The sequence below is a fragment of the Montipora capricornis genome, chromosome 10 (assembly GCF_036669925.1).
Source record: "Montipora capricornis isolate CH-2021 chromosome 10, ASM3666992v2, whole genome shotgun sequence".
Classification (NCBI taxonomy): Eukaryota; Metazoa; Cnidaria; class Anthozoa; order Scleractinia; family Acroporidae; genus Montipora; species Montipora capricornis.
In genome coordinates this window covers 15,626,126-15,644,158 of record NC_090892.1, presented here as the reverse complement: position 1 = coordinate 15,644,158, position 18,033 = coordinate 15,626,126, and the positions used below count along the sequence as shown (strand labels likewise).

The window sequence follows — 18,033 nt, the reverse complement described above, 5'->3', positions numbered from 1 at the left end:
TTTTTTCCTCTTTGCAATGTTGATGTTTCCCTGAAAACACTTGTTTATTTCTGTTATTCCATCAAATCTTTTTGGACTTCTCACCATATCCTCAAAAAGTTTATCTTTACGATTACGTTGCTTCTTAAATTCGAACTAGACGAGTCTAGAACTCAATTTCTCAGGCAACGCAAAGGAAAGTAAGTTTCCCGTTTAGCAAAGGTTCCTTGTATAAATTAAGGACAACTCTACATGAAAACAGCCTGATTAACAAAATTCAACGGTGCGTTGCTTCCTGATGTATGCGGGAGCTCGAACAACACACCAACTTTTTACAAAATACATTAAAACAAATCAAATATACTCGATGGACAAGCAGTAAATCGAGAACTGTTCGGTGAACAAATCCAGATGCGTCTAAATTTTTCCTTTTAAAAAATGATACAGATCAATGAATTGTGACGTTAATTTGTTAAAAAATTTACAAATATCAACTAGTCTAAAAGATTCAATTTTTTGCCCTTATCTGTATCTCAAAACATTGCCATGTTTTGATACACCCTGAGAGAATTGAGGAGGCTACCGTTCTGCAGCTGTTTGCATTAACTACAAGCAAACTTTGGCGGTACGTGCTGATAAAATCTCGTCCAGCTAAAATACTTTGTGACATCATTATCACTACGATCGAGATACAGACGACAGTCAGGAAGTTTATTTGGCGAATCAAAGAGTGTTGTACATTGATGTACAGGTCTATGGAAATTTAACAACTCCCTCCTAAAATATGATTATTACAAAGAACTGATCGCTTTTTACTATCCACAAATATTGAGAAAATAGGTGGAAGTTACCGATAGGCAGGTTTTATGGAAATTTTGGATATGACGTCACGTACGTCCGCCCGTACAGACTGTCGGGGTGGAGGTGGGGAGGCAGGATAGCCATTAGGGACGGGAGTGTTCGGGCAGTTTTCCTTGGCAGGAAATCGCGTGTTAGCGTTGCATTTGGCAACCCGCGTTTTTCTGGTGGGAAATTATATTAGTGACGTGCAACGGGATAAAGAGCAGGAAACAGGACGAGAGAAGAGGCGACGGAATTTGAGAAATTTAAGCAAAGAAATCCTCGAGAGAAGCCGAGGAAGGAGAAGAGAAATTTCAACGTAAATTTCAACGTAAAGCTGAGAGAAATAGAGCAAGAGACAAAAGACTTATTTAAAACGGTTTTCCTTCTTAATCTATGTCTCGCTTCCTCACATATTTTGTAAAGCTAGCTAAAAAAAAAAAACGAAGAAGGCCTGAAAACGTTTGCAATTCCTTCGTGACAGACATTCTGACATATTTCAAGAATCACATTTATTATATTTGCTTTTTGCGTGAAATGGATGCCCAGTTGTCAGCTGCTTTGTTTGACTGTGAAATTTCAGTCAAGTAAGCGAAATTATTACGCTTTAGGTTGACTTTTAATTAGTAAAATTTTTGCTGTTGTTCTGAACAGAAGAGAGAGAGATAAAGATTGTCAGTCAAACGGAAAATGTTGTGAAAGAGATTACGGTGCATTTAATTTCAGTTTTTGTTGTTGATTAAAATTGTTGGTTGTTGTTTACAAGGCTTGTTTGTTTACTGCTGTTAGCTCAGAGGTATTTTATCTGTTTTATCACTGTAAACTGCAGTACACACTATAAACGACGATTAACTTTGTACTTTATGCAGACGCATAATTATTTCCGAAAACACTATATTGCTTTCTGTGGTTAGCAACGGGGGCTCCGCTTTTAGGCTGGGCTAAATCTATATATTATAGCCTTAATCTTAGCAAAAAATGAACAAAAGACATGTAAATTTACTTACGTTAATTTTTGGTTTGATATTTTGAATGGAGTTTATCACAGGCACTGCATAGGTGAGAGTTTTTCCTGTCAGAAAGAAAGTTGAAGTAAACTGTCAGAAAATGTGCTTCCAATGCTATTGTAAAACAGCCATTACTACTTATATTTCTGTTTGTCTTTCAGTAGGCAGTAAGATTTTTTGTTATATAGCTGAGTTTTTTTTCCCCAGCAGCACCCGCTCTCATTGGTTACTTCGAGGTCACATGACATCTAACAATAAAACTGTTTCCCGTTAAAAGTCTCTTAGCGGGCAACAGTGCAAAATCCATGACGTCAGAGGGTAACAGTGCACTGTTACCCGCGAATGTTCACCGACGACCGCCGTTGCTGTTGCCGTTGCACGTTTTTATTTTTGTGCTTTATAACAAATCACTTAATGACAGGTCTCTCGGGAAACAGTTCATTTTATTTCCCTCGAATCTCAATGTTTCTCTAGGCTGCGCCTCGGGGAAACATTGAGATTCTCGGAAAACAAAATGAACTGTTTCCCTCGGGACCAGTGATTAAGTGTTTATTATCCTCCAATGGGCTGCTTTTTCTACCAACTGGATGGATCTGTTGCTCGAGCATTAGACTTCTCTCCTGGAGGTCATACGTAGCTTGCTTATACCGTGCAACAACATTTTCTAGTCTCAGATACTATAAAACTCTAGAAGTAGTCCCACAACAATAGTCTTGTTCCTGATAATAAAATTAATGGTGTTTGGAGTTAAAAAACCGACCCTAAAACCCTACAACCATGCCAGTCTCATAACAATAAAGAGCCTCGCCAATGTGCTTACGATCCCTTCATGGTCTCCAGATCTTTCCCTGTGCTTTAAAACTCATCAAATCATTCATATTTGAGCAAAAAATGTCTTACATAGCTCTTTTACGGTTAGTTTGTCTCATTTGCATTACAATGTAATCTAGCATGTATGTGAGGCAATTTCGGGCTATTTTGTAGTTTTAACCCGAAATTGCCTCGCATCCACGTTAGATTACATTGTAATGCAAATGAGAAAGACTAACCGTGAAAAGGGCTATTGTTGCTACAAAATACTCCGATTCCAGAAAAAACCGTAAGTTGCATGCAAGTGAGGCTTAATAGCCCTCGCCGCAGGTAAAATGTCGGACAAAACAAACAAGAACGGGGTTGTGCAAACAACGCAGCTGCAAACTGTAATAACCGAAGTGAAAATCGACCCGCTTTAATGTTTCGTGCGTTTCCATCGGACACACAACAACTGAAAAAGTGAGAAATTCGTATGAAAAGAGGAGATGGCTTCTTTGCCACGGTAGGAAACAGCTTCTGTTTTTCTGAACACTTCTTGCCGACGGATTTCAAACGGACTCTGACTGGTCATAGACGAGACTTAAAGCGTACCATTGGTCTTTCCTTGGACAAAAGTGGATGAAGGATCGCTTTGTGGAGCGAAAAGGCTGAAGTTGAGATGTGAGAAATCTGAAGGGATAACAAAAGCCGAGAGTGCTCATGAATATAAAGACCAGGAAGAAATTGCAGGAGATTTCCAAAAATATTCTGTTGTATTCGGTCCACCAACACTTGACACGTGGATGGAAGAAATAAAAATGGAAAATGGAAGGCTGCTTCAAGAATTACAAGAATTTAACGCAAAGGAGAGGATTTCCAAGTTTGGTCTGGAAAGATTTTCAAGTAGTAATGAAGATATAAAATTTTATACTGGATTCCCAAACTATGTAACTTTATCAGAGTTCTGGAAATATGTAGAGCCTAATGCCCCTAAATTAACTTATTCCAGTTTTGTACGCGATAATTCTGATTCTATTAATTTTGAAGATAAATTTCCTTTCATGACAAGGAAAGAAAAGAGGTTTCCTGGACGCAATGTTGGTTGCGCTAGGCGTTTGCAACCGATTGATGAGTTTTGGCTTTTTTTGACAATATCTTACTAACCGAGTTTTCTCGGTCCGTACTGTAAGTTATGGATCCTCGTTTTTTCCCGTTGATTTATGGCCCAAGCACGAAGCGCGCGGGCCATAAATCAGCGGGAAAAAACTCGGTCCGTAACTTACAGTACGGACCTCGAACTCGGTTAGTAAGAGGTATGTATTTCAGAGCAAGTTGTTTCAGATATAACTATAACATGGGCTAATTACCTATATTTCATGCTAGGAAGCTTACTTATATGGTCTTCTAAAGAGCAGATTAAACAACATCTACCTATGGAACGCCAACACTGTCTTATGTGAACCTCTTTCATTATATGCGGTGCATTTTACGTTATATGCGGTGCATCTTACATTATATGCGGTGCATCTTACATTATATGCGGTGCCTTTCACATTATACGCTGTGCTTTTCGTATTATATGCGGTACTTTTGTCATTATATGTGGTACTTTTGTCATTATATGTGGTACTTTTGTAATGATATGCAGTGCTTTCGTCATTATATGCGGTGCTTTTGTCATTATATGCAGTGCTTTCGTCTTTATATGCGGTGCTTTTGTCGTTCTATGTGGTGGATGTGTCATTATATGAAGTAGTTTTTACATTATATGCGGTGCTTTGTTTGTCATCATTATATGAGGCGCTTTTGTCGTTATATGCGGTGCGTTCTTCATTATGAGGTGATGATTCCCCGGGGTCTGGGTAGGAGCTTATGAAAAATCCACAATGCCATGGGCACCGATATCGAGGATCCGCCATTTTGTTTCCGTTCTTGCTTCTGTCGTGTTCTCTTGGAGACCTCGAAATGGACACAGTCTTAAAGAGACTGAAACTCGAAGATCTGACTGAGAAATTTCAAACTGAACACATTACTCCGGACATTGTTTGCAAGTTGTCGGTACACGAAATGGAAATGTTAGGACTAAATACTCGCAGTGATATGATGTCTTTGCGTATAGAATGCACCAAATTTGGGGGAGAAGCACCGAAGAAACTCGAGGGAATGTGTGGTGCCCCCATTTTCTTTATTCCACAGTCTGTGCTTGGTGATTTGCTACAAGAGGGATTTACAATCAAGGAAATATCTTCGATCCTTGCTGTATCGGAGAGTACGGTTTACCGGAGGATGAGGCAATACGGATTGAGCAAGTTCGAGTTCACTGCATCAGGGTTGGTAACGTTACCTTACATATAGGGGTGAGTTGGAACACGATACATGCAGTCAGTCACTAGCCGTCACGCAACAAAAAATCATAGCTCACCGTTTCGTAGCGAAACTCAGAGGTTTTCATAATTGTAATCTACGCAGTGAGTGGATAGGTTTTTCGTGCAAAAACATGAAGGAAACCTCAAAGATTGGGATAATGCAGAGTGAAGATAGACAGAGAGCAAATCAAATTCGTCTTAAAGTCACGGAACTGTCTTTATTTATTTATTTATTTTTTTTCGTGAAACCGCCTCAGGTTATGTTTGCAAGCTTATCCAAGACATTTACATATAGCGGAGCGTTATGTGTAGGGGTAAATTGGCAGTTGAAATAGTTTACATGGGCCTATTTTGGGCAGAAAACAACTCACATACGTATTAATAGAACAGAACTATCTTTGCTGTCTTCCTCTGAGTTTCGCTACGAAACGGTGAGCTATGATTTTTCGTTGCGTGACGGCTACTGAATGACTGCATGTATCGTGTTCCAACTCACCCCTATATGTAAGGTAACGTTACCAACCCTGATGTAGTGAACTCGAACTTGCTCAATCCGTATTGCCTCATCCTCCGGTAAACCGTACTCTCCGATACAGCAAGGATCGAAGATATTTCCTTGATTGTAAATCCCTCTTGTAGCAAATCACCAAGCACAGACTGTGGAATAAAGAAACTGGGGGCACCACACGTTCCCTCGAGTTTCTTCGGTGCTTCTCCCCCAAATTTGGTGCATTCTATACGCAAAGACATCATATCACTGCGAGTATTTAGTCCTAACATTTCCATTTCGTGTACCGACAACTTGCAAACAATGTCCGGAGTAATGTGTTCAGTTTGAGATTTCTCAGTCAGATCTTCGAGTTTCAGTCTCTTTAAGACTGTGTCCATTTCGAGGTCTCCAAGAGAACACGACAGAAGCAAGAACGGAAACAAAATGGCGGATCCTCGATATCGGTGCCCATGGCATTATGGATTTTTCACAAGCTCCTACCCAGACCCCGGGGAATCATCACCTCATAATGAAGAACGCACCGCATATATTGACAAAAGCACCTCATATAATGATGACAAACAAAGCACCGCATATAATGTAAAAACTACTTCATATAATGACACATCCACCACATAGAACGACAAAAGCACCGCATATAAAGACGAAAGCACTGCATATAATGACAAAAGCACCGCATATAATGACAAAAGCACCGCATATAATGACGAAAGCACTGCATATCATTACAAAAGTACCACATATAATGACAAAAGTACCACATATGATGACAAAAGTACCGCATATAATAAGAAAAGCAATGCGTATAATGTGAAAGGCACCGCATATAATGTAAGATGCACCGCATATAACGTAAAATGCACCGCATATAATGAAAGAGGTTCACATAAGACAGTGTTGGCGTTCCATATCTACCTGAAGTTTTTAAGAGCGAGTTTGAAAACATAAGATGCAAAATAGACTGCACAGAAATAAAATGCCACACTCCTCAAGACCTTGAGTGAACTTAATTCTGAACACAAGTCCCACAACACCTTCAAAGGTCTTGTAGGAATTTCCCCAAATGTTCGGATTACATTTGTGAGTAGTTTGTACGGAGAAAGTATCTCTGACAAGTAGATTTTAAAAGCAGTTTTTTTTGTTGCTTTGGTGGATCAGCATGACCTGATTATGGCTGCTCGTGGTAACGCTTTTCATTCCTACTAAATGACGAAGTAAATCTGAACAGGTCTCCAAGAAAGACTGTTGTAAGACTACGAGGATTGCCAATTTAAGAATTCACGTCAAAAGGGCCCTTAGGAGAATCAAAGGTTGGCACATCTTTGATGACACATTTCCTTAAAAAATCACACTGTTGGTGGACTGAATACAACAGAATATTTTTGGAAATCTCCTGCAATTTCTTCCTGGTCTTTACATTCATGAGCACTCTCGGCTTTTGTTATCCCTTCAGATTTCTCTCATCTCAACTTCAGCCTTTTCGCGCCACAAAGCGATCCTTCATCCACTTTTGTCCAAGGAAAGACCAATGGTACGCTTTAAGTCTCGTCTATGACCAGTCAGAGTCCGTTTAAAATCCGTCGGCAAGAAGTGTTCAGAAAAACAGAAGCTGTTTCCTACCGTGGCAAAGAAGCCATCTCCTCTTTTCATACGAATTTCCCACTTTTTCAGTTGTTGTGTGTCCGATGGAAACGCACGAAACAATAAATCGAGTCTACTTTCACTTCGGTTATTACAGTTTACAGCTGCGTAACAGTTGTGATCAATTTTTTTAAACTTGCTAACAATTTGCACGGCTGAAGCAGCTTTAAATTTGCCTACAACCCCGTTCTTGTTTGCTTTGTCCGACATTTTTCCTGCCGCGTGGGCTATTAAGCCTCACTTGCATGCAACTTCCGGTTTTTTTTCTGGACTCGGAGTATTGACTGTTGACTTTATGTGTTAACGCGTTTCAACAGTGACTGACCAGGGAATGATATCAGCAGGGGCGGACATAAGATAAATGATGACCGGTTTCCAAAACGACGAAAAAGTTTCTAGGGGGGAGGAAAGGGGGCACACTCCCCGGGAATTTTTGGATTTTAACTCCATAAAGTCCCCTTTCCCGTTTTTCTGACCGATTTGCGTAAAATGGGGTAAACCGGTAGGGATGCGCCCCCGTTCAGTTATATCAAAATGGAAAATAATAATAATGACGACACTAGAATGCACATGTACATGTACCTGTTCCAGTTTTGGATTTGACAAACACATCTTTGCCTTCCAGAAGAGACGGAATGGCAGCCTTCTGTATGCTTAAAACAAAAAAAAAACAGGATTAAGCCTTGAATGCTTCCTTTCTACAAAATTGCTCAAGGTTGCTGCCTAACGGTCGCCTGGGGCGCCTTAGGCTTGTTCCAAACGTCGTGCTTCTGTCGTGCCGAACTCAAATGAAATAGGCCATTTCCGAGTGCTTGTCCGCCTCCTCTTCAAAGCGAGTCCAAGTGCGAAGTTTTTGTGATGGTAATTAGTTTTACTTTACCTATGAATGAAAATAATTTTCATAAGAAAAACTTCGCACTTAGACTCGCCTTGAAGAGGAGGGAGATATGAACTCGGAAATGGCCTATTGTCATTTCGATTTAAGCACGGCAGTAGCACGTCGTTTGAAACCATTACGCGCGGCACGGGTGACTTAGGTTCGGCACGACTAATTAGCACGGTAGGACTTGCCGTGCCGCACAGCAGTAGCACGACTTGGTTTCAAATGGCGCGCTATTTTTGCGCCGAACTCAATTCATAAATTAATTTATTGTATTTTGCATTATTTGCATACTATTACGCTGGATGGATGGTTTCTTTTGTCCTTTGAATTTGGCGCGACTGTATTAGGTTCTACGTTTGAAACCGCTGCCGTGCCATCGTCGTGCCACTGCCAAGCCAAATTCATTTGAATTCGGCACGGCAGTAGCACGACGTTTGGAACAGGCCTTATTTGCGAGAGTGGGCGACCAAATTTCTGAACAAGTAGCCCAAACGGGCGCCTTAACTGATTCATCCTCACTTTCTTGTAAATATCATCCCAGCTGGAATTTATTAATTCTACGTTCTTGAAAAAATAACTCGGGTTACTAACTTTAAATGTTGGAAGCCCGAAGGGCTCCCGGAAAATTTCTTACACAGCAGCCTTGTTGCGATTAATTTTTACTATCAATAGAGCGGTTTTCAAATTGAGTGTCGAAAGTAATTAGCGAATTGCTTTGGTTTTGCATCACTTCACTAAGTGATTGGTTCAAAGTTGTTGCGCCACTTTTTCAACCAATCAGAAGTGAAACCAAAACCAATCGTGGCTTGCGAGTGAACATTTTCCCGCGCTTTGTGTTGGCTACGTGTAATTACTTCGAATTTTGATTGGTTTACTGGATTGTCTCCCTCCTTTTTGATTGGCCAAAGTAATTACTTTGGTTTTGGTTTCGGAACACTCGTTTGCAACTCGCTCTAATCATCTACTGTAGCTCAATTATTATTGTCATCACCATCCATCACTTGGTGTATGTAATCTTTATTGGACATTTGTAAAGTGCTGCTATGACCAAAAAATCAATTCTTTTATTCCTTTGGATTTCAAAAATACAGTATGTTAAATTATGCATGAACCCTTTAAACACACGAGCTTTCAAGCCATGGACAACAATCTGCAGTGAGATTATATTAAATAACTCTTCCTTGGCATCAACACATAATTTATTGGTAAGATAAATGAACTCAACTCTTAAGGAAACAACTTTTACTACCCATGAATGAAATCAACCCACTTATAGACCCCTTAATTTCATTACTCATACATGTAATACTAGGAGCGCTATTGCCAGTGCCATCAGAATCATCAACACAAAAACCCAATGAAAAAATTCTTATTACCTCGTCATGGTGATCAAATTCAAATCGTTTTCAAGATTGGATACCTGAAAAACGGCAAAATATTTAAAGAAATTATTTGTGAATTGTTTCACCGTCATTATTTTATCGTCATATTATCGTCATTAGTGCGTTTCATGGCTAGTTCAAGACGAGAACCTCAAAGTCTTAAGTTACTATTAGTAACTTAAAGACTTTGAATTACTACTTTGAACCCTGTTAAGGGTTCCGATTGTTTCCGGACTCTGATTTCTTTGTTTATTGCACAAATTACCCGTTTTTTTTTTCTGTTTAATACACAAGCTTGACAGTTAAAATTTGTTTACTACACAAAAAGGACGGTCTTTCCTGTCTATTAAACAAGGAAGTGTCACTTTTTTGTGTAAACAGGTTTTTTTGTTTATTAAACGAAAGTGACAAGTTTTTTTTTATAGACGAAAATAGGACTCAAAACGTCACTAAGACGATATTTTTACGGGCCGCCATAACAGAAAAAAAATTATTGCGATGGAAAACAAAGCGACTAATGCACGATTCTTTGGACCTTCCGTCTGCTTGGTCCTTCTACTGGGCAAGTTTTAACCATGGCTTGCTATTGTTAGAAGAGGTACTTTTCAAGAGTTTGCTCGACATGTGCAGTAAGCTTCGTTTGTTTGCCATTACGAAGATCGATGACATCGTCTAACAGCACAAACTAAGGGTTTTCTTGGCTGTAAAAATACGCCAGTGGTGAGCTTAGAAACCTCATTCGTTTTCGCGCAACAAATTACAAACATACTGTACGAAACACGTGAAACTCAGAAAGATCACTTCTTCGACGACCTCAGATCTTCTTCCCGTCGAGTCAAGATTGTGCGCGCATTATAAGTTCCTGACAATTCCAACAAATACCTGCCATCACAACTTGCTGATCAGTATTGTTTTCTTAATTTGTTTTTTTGCGAGACTCAGCAAATTATGTCGAACAGTCTGTCAACTTGACTGACATTTTTTTTTCATCAGGTTGAACATTGAAATCAAATGCGATCAGACGCCCCGAAAAAAACGACGAACGCTGATCGAGGGGAAGGAACAAACTGACGCTAGTTTGTAAATTGGCGTGAAATCACGTTAATAATACGTTTATCAGTATTTTGTGAGAAGATTGTTAATAAAAAATGTTGGCGCAACACCATTTGATTATCACAAATTACCCTGTTTCTCTTAATAGGTCATCAGGTTCTTAAATGTGCACAGTCAGAAGAGATAGATGGTAAACGAGTCTTGCAGCTAGATCTGCAGGCAAACCACCAATATCAGTTGCTTCGGCGGCAGTTGAGTATATTTAGGCTGAGGCAGACAGTCAAGCAGCCAGAATGTCTTCGATGACAAGCGCGAACAAACGTTCATATATACTGACATTTCCACTGTTGCATTTGTTCAGAATGAATATGGACTCGGAGTAAAGCAAAATTAATAGTCAACATTAAAACTTATTTCCAGGTACCTTTATCACTTGCCATTTATCCCGGCAACACCCCCGTCCACTGAGTCAAGCATCCTTAATCAGCAGAAGGGGTGTTATCGTAACGAAAATCTTCTCAAAAACTGACTTAAAAATACTTAAGTTTTGGTAACATGAACTTGGTTTTTTTACGCGCGTTTTCCTTACTTTCTTGAATTAACCGTCATGGACACGTTGACATAATAACGCGGGGTCCTGAGATTATGACTTTATAGCCCGAAGGATTTTTGTTCAATGCATTGACAGGAAATGGGTAAAAATAATTACTTTGGTTACAGGATTTTTCGTTTTATTTGGCGTTTTATAAGAGCCGTTTTTGAGCACTGAACATCTGTATTGGGTCTCTCTGTCTGTTTGTCCTCCTTTCTCTCTTCATCAGAACTGGAACGGAAACTGATCCGCCACAGGCCTACAATTTCAATAAAAGTTGACAAAGAAAAACAATGTGAAACAACTTATAGCGCCCAGTCGACAGACTCTTTTATAAAGGAAAGAAAATGTTGGTCTCGGCTTTTACCCACATGGTGGCTTCTCAAAGAGCCGGGTTTTTTTTTCTTTTTACATGTAGCTGTTCTTTTTTTTCCAGATGAAACTTGACCTCTTGAATGAAAAGGTCTCTCTCGTTAAAAGGGTGGGCAATGACGAAACCGATTACTTTGAAACTGGGTTATTAGCCGTTATGCTATTAGCATTAAGCAAGCATGTCCGTCTACTAAGCATATGTTTGCATCTTTAATTATAACATAGCTCAGTAAAACGCGCGATCACGCGCGAGTTGTTCGACGCATGGTTGGCGCTAACCAGCGTTAAATACCATGGAAACCTATTGATTTTGATACCTCTTAACCAACGGTTAGCGCTAAACCAGGTTTGGAGCAACCGGTCCCTAATTGGTTAATTCTGCATTTACTATTTGTCCATTGGTGCACGTTGCCGACGAGAGCTGGCGACAATTAACGTGTACTCCAATGTTTACAAAATGCGCGCGCTTTTGAAAAATTGACCGGGGATTTCTTGAGGTTTAAATTATTGCATAAAAATGTTGTGGTTCTGCTTTAAAACAAATGTCAAACGATTCCGCGTGTGCAATTGAGTTAGCCAGCTTCTTTCGTGCTTCTCAACCTCCCGCGTGCAAAGTCTAGCTCGATTGTACGCGCCGAACCGTTTACCATTTGTTAATTGTCAGGAATTGAGTGTTGTTTGGCTATGAAAATGTTGTTATATTGTTTTGTTGTTGTTGTCGTTGTTGTTGTTATTGTTCTTGTCACTGTTCTTTGGTACATGTAATTACTATCAGGAAACAGACAAGGGGTAAAAACCAATTGGTTACTGATTAATTAGCTTTGAAAAAAACAAGGTTTTAGAATAAATAGAGGATATTACACGGCGGCGCGAGGATATAAATTTCATTTCGCGTGATAAAAACAATATTTTACGAACGCAGCGCGCGCAGCGAGAGAGTAAAATATTGTTTTGAACACGAGAAAATAAAATTCATGTCTTCAAGCCACTGTGTAATTTTCTTTTGATTATATAGACAGCAGTGTTTTACTCACCATTTTTCCTCCTAACACCGAGCACAAACTTTAGCGCAAATTCTTGCAGCTTGGTTACAAGAATGTCTTTAATTTTGGCATTTCCGCTTCACTTGAAAGTTGCAAGGAACCTTGAATAATTTAAGTTGTATGAAGTTTTATTCTTTGTATTAGCATTTTCTTGTTTCTTTTTTGAATTATGAGATTGTAAATACTACATGTATTCAGTATGGTGTAAGATATTTTGCTTGGCGTAAAAAAATATCGAGGCATATGGTACCCAACACGTATTGGCTAATACCTCGACCTGCCGACTTCCCCATTTTCAACCAGGCTTAATAATTCCTCGTTGATGTCAGCAGCGCGGACCGCAGCTTCGGGTAGTGGTGGTATCTTGGTGTGGTTAATGGTGGTCTTGTCCAGTTAGCTTAGGTGCCCCCTTTAGGTATTTCTTTGATAATCTGGAAGCCTGCAGGAGGTTCCCACACCTCGCTGGTAGACCATTTCTTATAAAAAAGAAAGAGTGCCTTCCCATCCGGTATCTTGACGAGCTTAAATTGATTTTGATGAACGCACCCAGAGAGATTGGGATCGGTACACTCCTCCAGCCATTTTCACGTCATCCATGAACGTTAATGTGTCAGCTTCAGTGACTGGGGTTTAGCTCAAGATTATCTCTCTGATAAGCTCGACAAGGGTCCGGGCGTTGTTCTTGCTGAGGCGTCTGGAAACGCAGGTGAACATATGATCGATACCCTAGCTCGTGCGTGTCTACAACCAGCAGGAATTTATCTTTATCTTTATCTGCCACACAAAAAGAAAAATTCAAAATCAAACCTGTTGCCCCTAACTGTAAAGATAATTGATGTTGGGTTAAGTTGAAACCGTAATATTTGTCCATGAATTTCTATTTACGTATATAGACCTGTAATTATTCTTTTATTCATTGTTCAATGAAAAACTCCGTCGGGGATGTGTTCATATCAACAAACAGATTCCATGCTGCCGTTCGTCTGTTCAGTAATGCATCACAGATGACGTCAAAATGTCGCCAGTAAGAACAAAAAAGCGGTACACGAGGCGATAGCCGAGTGTGTCACTGATGTGCTTACCACATTTTGACGTCATCTATGATCTTTTAAGCCTGGTTTTCACTATCGGCGCAAGCATAAGCAAAAGAAGCATACGCAAACTCAGTAGCTTGTAGTTTATTAGAGCCTTTTGTTCGAACAATAGACACTAATTAACAACAAGTAAATGCGCCTGCGTGTGTTGCTTGTGCTTATGCTTGCGTCGCTAGTGAAGACCAGGCCTTACTGAACAGAGGCACGGCAACATTGAATCTCTTAGTTTTATATAGTAAAAAAAGAGTTTTAAATTATGAAGTCATTTGTGCGTCTTTTACCTGTTAGATCAGAAGCGACAACCAATCACAGCCAATCAAAGCAGACGTTCTTACCTTCGTAAAAATGTCCATTCCAATCAGCACTTCCAGAAAACACAACAAATCAGCAGTTATCCATTTGTCGGTAAAACGATGGAGGCAGACGAGCATACTCTAAACGAAAATTGGAAACAGGATAAAGAGTCACTAAACTATAGCTTGCATAAGTAGTGACAGCATACAAATTCCGGCTTCGTTCAGCCTCGATGCCAGCTGGAGACGTTTATTCAACTCTGCTGAATTTTTTTCTCAATGACCCACAGGTTCTTTTAAAATTCTTCTTTTTTTTTTCCGACAGTTCTGGCCACTGACGGAAAATGGTTATGAATTTGCAACTGCACACTGTACGTGAAATCAATAAATAAGTACGATCGTACCCTTGACTGAAAAATTCACAGAAAACTGTGGAGTAATACGTATCGCTGTCGTGTGGGCCACTGATGCGCTGGGGGTTGTAATTCACCAAAACACCAGTTACGTGGGTCTCTAGTTTCAACTTTCACCCATGGTCGCCGATCTTGGAAAGGACAAGAGCACAATGTCAATACTTAAAAAAGGAGGATGCAGGTTGCCTATAAATACTTCGGCCTTTATTTTGGTGATTCCTTCGGCTACCGTTTGCGAATCACTTAATACTGACACCTGGATATAACATCAAAATACAAACGAATGTTATAGTTTCCGGTCAGGAACACAAACTTCATGATTTGGATCGACCGGTTGGTGAAGTTGGAAAATCGCTTACCATTATGCAACGGACACCCCAATCGGAATTCCCCCGCAACAAATACTAGACACCCCGAGAGTTTCCCTAAGTTATACGAGGTAGCCAGAGTTCGGCTCCGAGCCAGAGCCTAATACTTGACTCTGATTCGTACTATAGATGGTTTTCACAATGACATCATCAAATTCTAAAATCAAAATCGCAAGATGTTTTGAATTCTTATCTAAAGGTGGTTGAAGATGACCTAGAAACAAATCTTTTTTTCAAGTTTCCAGTTCCATGACGTTTTTCGTTTCGAAAATACAGTTATTTGGTTGTATAAAATGTATGTATATGCATATGAATCTCAGTAGTCCGAGCTTTTCAAGTAAATTAGGAGATGTGTTCTTACACATGTACTTTATGTCATGTGCGAAAAGTAAGCGCTTTCATTGTTAAGTGAATTCCAGATGTTCGTGTTGACTTCTGGCCGCCATATTGGTGCACAACGGCGGTGCACCAACATGGCGGCTCCTTGCAAAACTTTATAAACGCAAATAGTCCGCAAATTTTTGGCATGTCTTTAGAAGATTTTTAATTTTGAATCTGATAAGGTTGCATGATGCCTGGACGACGAACAAATTCTTTTCTTGGGCATCAAACCGTTTGTTATTTTTGCGGATGCAGGATTTCAAGTGGATAAAAAGTGGTTTAATCGTTTTTGGGGTCTTATGCATTGTATGCATACAGACCCCTTAGCCAGAGGCAGATCTTGAGTGTCAGTCAGTCAGTTTGTCACTTTGAGGACGAGATCACACTTGACAGATCTCCGAGAGCATAAATAGTTATTGTTTTCAAGTGTGGGCCATTGCTTTTGGCATGTTGTCGTCGTTGTGTATTAAATCTACAGTCGCTTTCCCTGTTTTGGGAAAATGTCGAAGAGCTTTCCGTCGCAAAATAGTTGTAATTGTTCAAGGTAAGTTATTTCTGTTTCAAAATTGCTCTGCCGTGCTGTTTATGAATGTTCACATGTACATCTTGAAATGACCAATGAGAATACGCTTTTATTAACTGGAGATTGAATGTACTTTGTATAGCGACCTTTGTCCGGTAACTGTAGCTACTAATCAGTCGCTATTTTTCTTTTGTTCGCGTTTTATAGCAGTACAAGGGTGGCACAGTCGGTTAGTGCGCGGCCTTGGTGCATAAGGTCCTGAGTTCGATCCCCGGATCTCACATCCTTGTTTCGACTTCTTTTCTTTCAGTGTAGCCTAAGTAGCTTTAAGTACCCTTACAACGGAGCACTGATGGACAGAGGGGGGTAAAATGAGCGCACCGTCGGCTTCCTGGGAGAGTACTCTCTAGAGAGTAAAGGAACTTCCGACTTTAAATAACGTGTACTTTACTTTACTTTACTTTACCTTCAACATCAATTATTGTGCAAACCGATACTCGGACAAAGTAAGTAGAACTCAACAAAACATACCAGATAATCCTAGATAAGCCAGAGCCGTTTCTGAGCCTTCGTCTAGTTTCCTCGCTTATTTTCCCTTTGCGCAATTTATCTTTAATGTGCACCGTCCTTCATATCGCACATTTTGTACACCGCCTTTGCTGTCAATGTAAAATTAGATTCAAGAAAGCAGTGTTAACCAAAATACTGCTATACTGTCTTCTTACAACTCACGGTTCCTTATTCACATTTGGTCAATTTATTTCATTTTATTAAATACTTTCTGATGAAGTTTCGACATAAGGCGCGCTCTGAACAACAATTTGCCTTTCGATTCCGTTTTTAGCCGTTCTTTTGTTCAGAGTTAGGGTTAGGTTGATGGCGAAGAACTTCCTTTGCTTTACGAAGAATTCAGTCCTGCAACTTTGACTATTCTTCATGATGAATACAACTGATTTTTCGTCGTAAACAAAAACCCTGATGAATGTAAAGCAGACATTCGTTTTGAAAAGCACGATATTCCATCTTTAGTTCAATTTTTGAGAATGCCAGCAACAAAGAAAAGATGGAATTCAGGATTTTCATGAAACGTTCCTCGACGAGGTGATACGGCACTTTATCATAAAACTCTTATCGACATGGCGCTTTATTTTGCATCCATCGACAAAATTCTCGAATTTAAAAATATATATATCGTTACCACTGTTAGATAAAAAAAATTACTACTAACAAAAAGACAAAAGTAGACTGCAATTTTCATTTCCACAATTTGCAGATACGTTTAGCAAACGCGAAGAAATGAAAACTTTAGTTTAATCAGAGGGTCGACAGACACTCGGATTTGGGCAGGTTTTGGCTAAAAGTGAATGAAAAAGAAACTGAAATTCGTCAATAAATCAGCAAAAGACTTCAATAAACACATAAGACAAAAGTAACATATTTGAGACTCAAAAGTATGCCAAATCTTGCACAAAATTCCACCGAAATACTCACCTTCTGCATACGACGTCAAAACATGTGCTCTGGCGGGACTCGACGCAGTCAAAGGTGAGACGTCAGTCTAGGAGAAATCACTTCCGGTGCCGTCCTAGACAAGGGCGACCTCGAATCTTAAAGTCTGTAGTGTATATAAGCTCAAGTGACGAGATAATTATGACAAGTACAAAAATCTTGCTGTTTTCAAGAGAGCAATAGTCGGTATGTCACCCTTGGAGAACTTTGACCGTTCGATACCCAAGACTTGGAAAGCATACTTTTTTACTGTCCAGAAAAGTCATTTTGCCATTTCGCTACTGCATGTTTTAAATACGTCCTGTGTGAGGAAATTAAGAAATCCTTTATTACAAAAGGAATTACGTCTCGTGCTTCCCCTACACTACTTTCGTGCTCTATCCGCTTCCAAAGTGCTTGACAACAGAACAGATCACAGGCGAGGCTTCCACCTGGTCAGAGTTTTTCTCTGTCCTTGTGTAGGCCCATTTCCATTTAGTAGGGCTAACGCTCATATGGTTCACATGGGGTAGAAACTTAGCACTTCACGTTACACTCTAATCAGTTAAGTCTGTTCAAATATAAGTGCTACACGGCCAACGTTCGTAAAAACGTAACCCTTTCTTTTATTATTATTTGTTAATTCGAATATTCTATATTTATGTCGCTAATGCCATAGGTTTTCAGATGCGCTACTTTAGCCCAGGCTAAACGTTCAAACATTAGCTTAAGGCAACACGTCGACTCAAAATTTATTTCATTCGACGAATGCCTAAGGCAAAGTCCTGTTTTCGATCAAACATTAATTCCCTCGATATTTTGATGGACGCGTGCTCTATAATCTTTTTGCGGACGTGGTTAATGCTAGGGGTAGTTAAGGACGGTAGTTTTTGCGAACTTTACGTTTTTCTCTCTTTGCAAGCCGTGCTTATGCAAAAGTTTGAAGCAGTTGTGAGGTACGGAGAACAATCCCAAAGCTGGAGCTTCTCGAGGTTTTGCCGAGCTCAATATA

At 39.7% G+C, this 18,033-nt stretch overlaps 1 protein-coding gene and 1 long non-coding RNA gene across 3 annotated transcripts in view; both read right to left on the bottom strand.

Annotated features, from left to right (window-relative positions):
• Positions 1-18,033, bottom strand: part of LOC138020865 (ATP-dependent DNA helicase DDX31-like) — a 78,507-nt gene that overhangs the window by 51,223 nt on the left and 9,251 nt on the right. For both annotated transcript variants that reach the window (XM_068867772.1, XM_068867771.1), the window contains 3 exons: positions 9,396-9,439; positions 7,719-7,789; positions 1,827-1,891 (listed from right to left, as the gene is read on the bottom strand). In XM_068867772.1, coding sequence (XP_068723873.1) covers positions 1,827-1,891; positions 7,719-7,789; positions 9,396-9,439 — 180 coding nt within the window. The remainder of the gene's footprint in view (positions 1-1,826; positions 1,892-7,718; positions 7,790-9,395; positions 9,440-18,033) is intronic.
• LOC138018698 (uncharacterized) lies at positions 12,816-14,636 on the bottom strand. The gene is made up of 3 exons (XR_011126052.1): positions 14,253-14,636; positions 13,891-13,989; positions 12,816-13,235 (listed from the first exon to the last, which is right to left on the bottom strand). It is a non-coding gene; the product is annotated as an uncharacterized lncRNA (long non-coding RNA).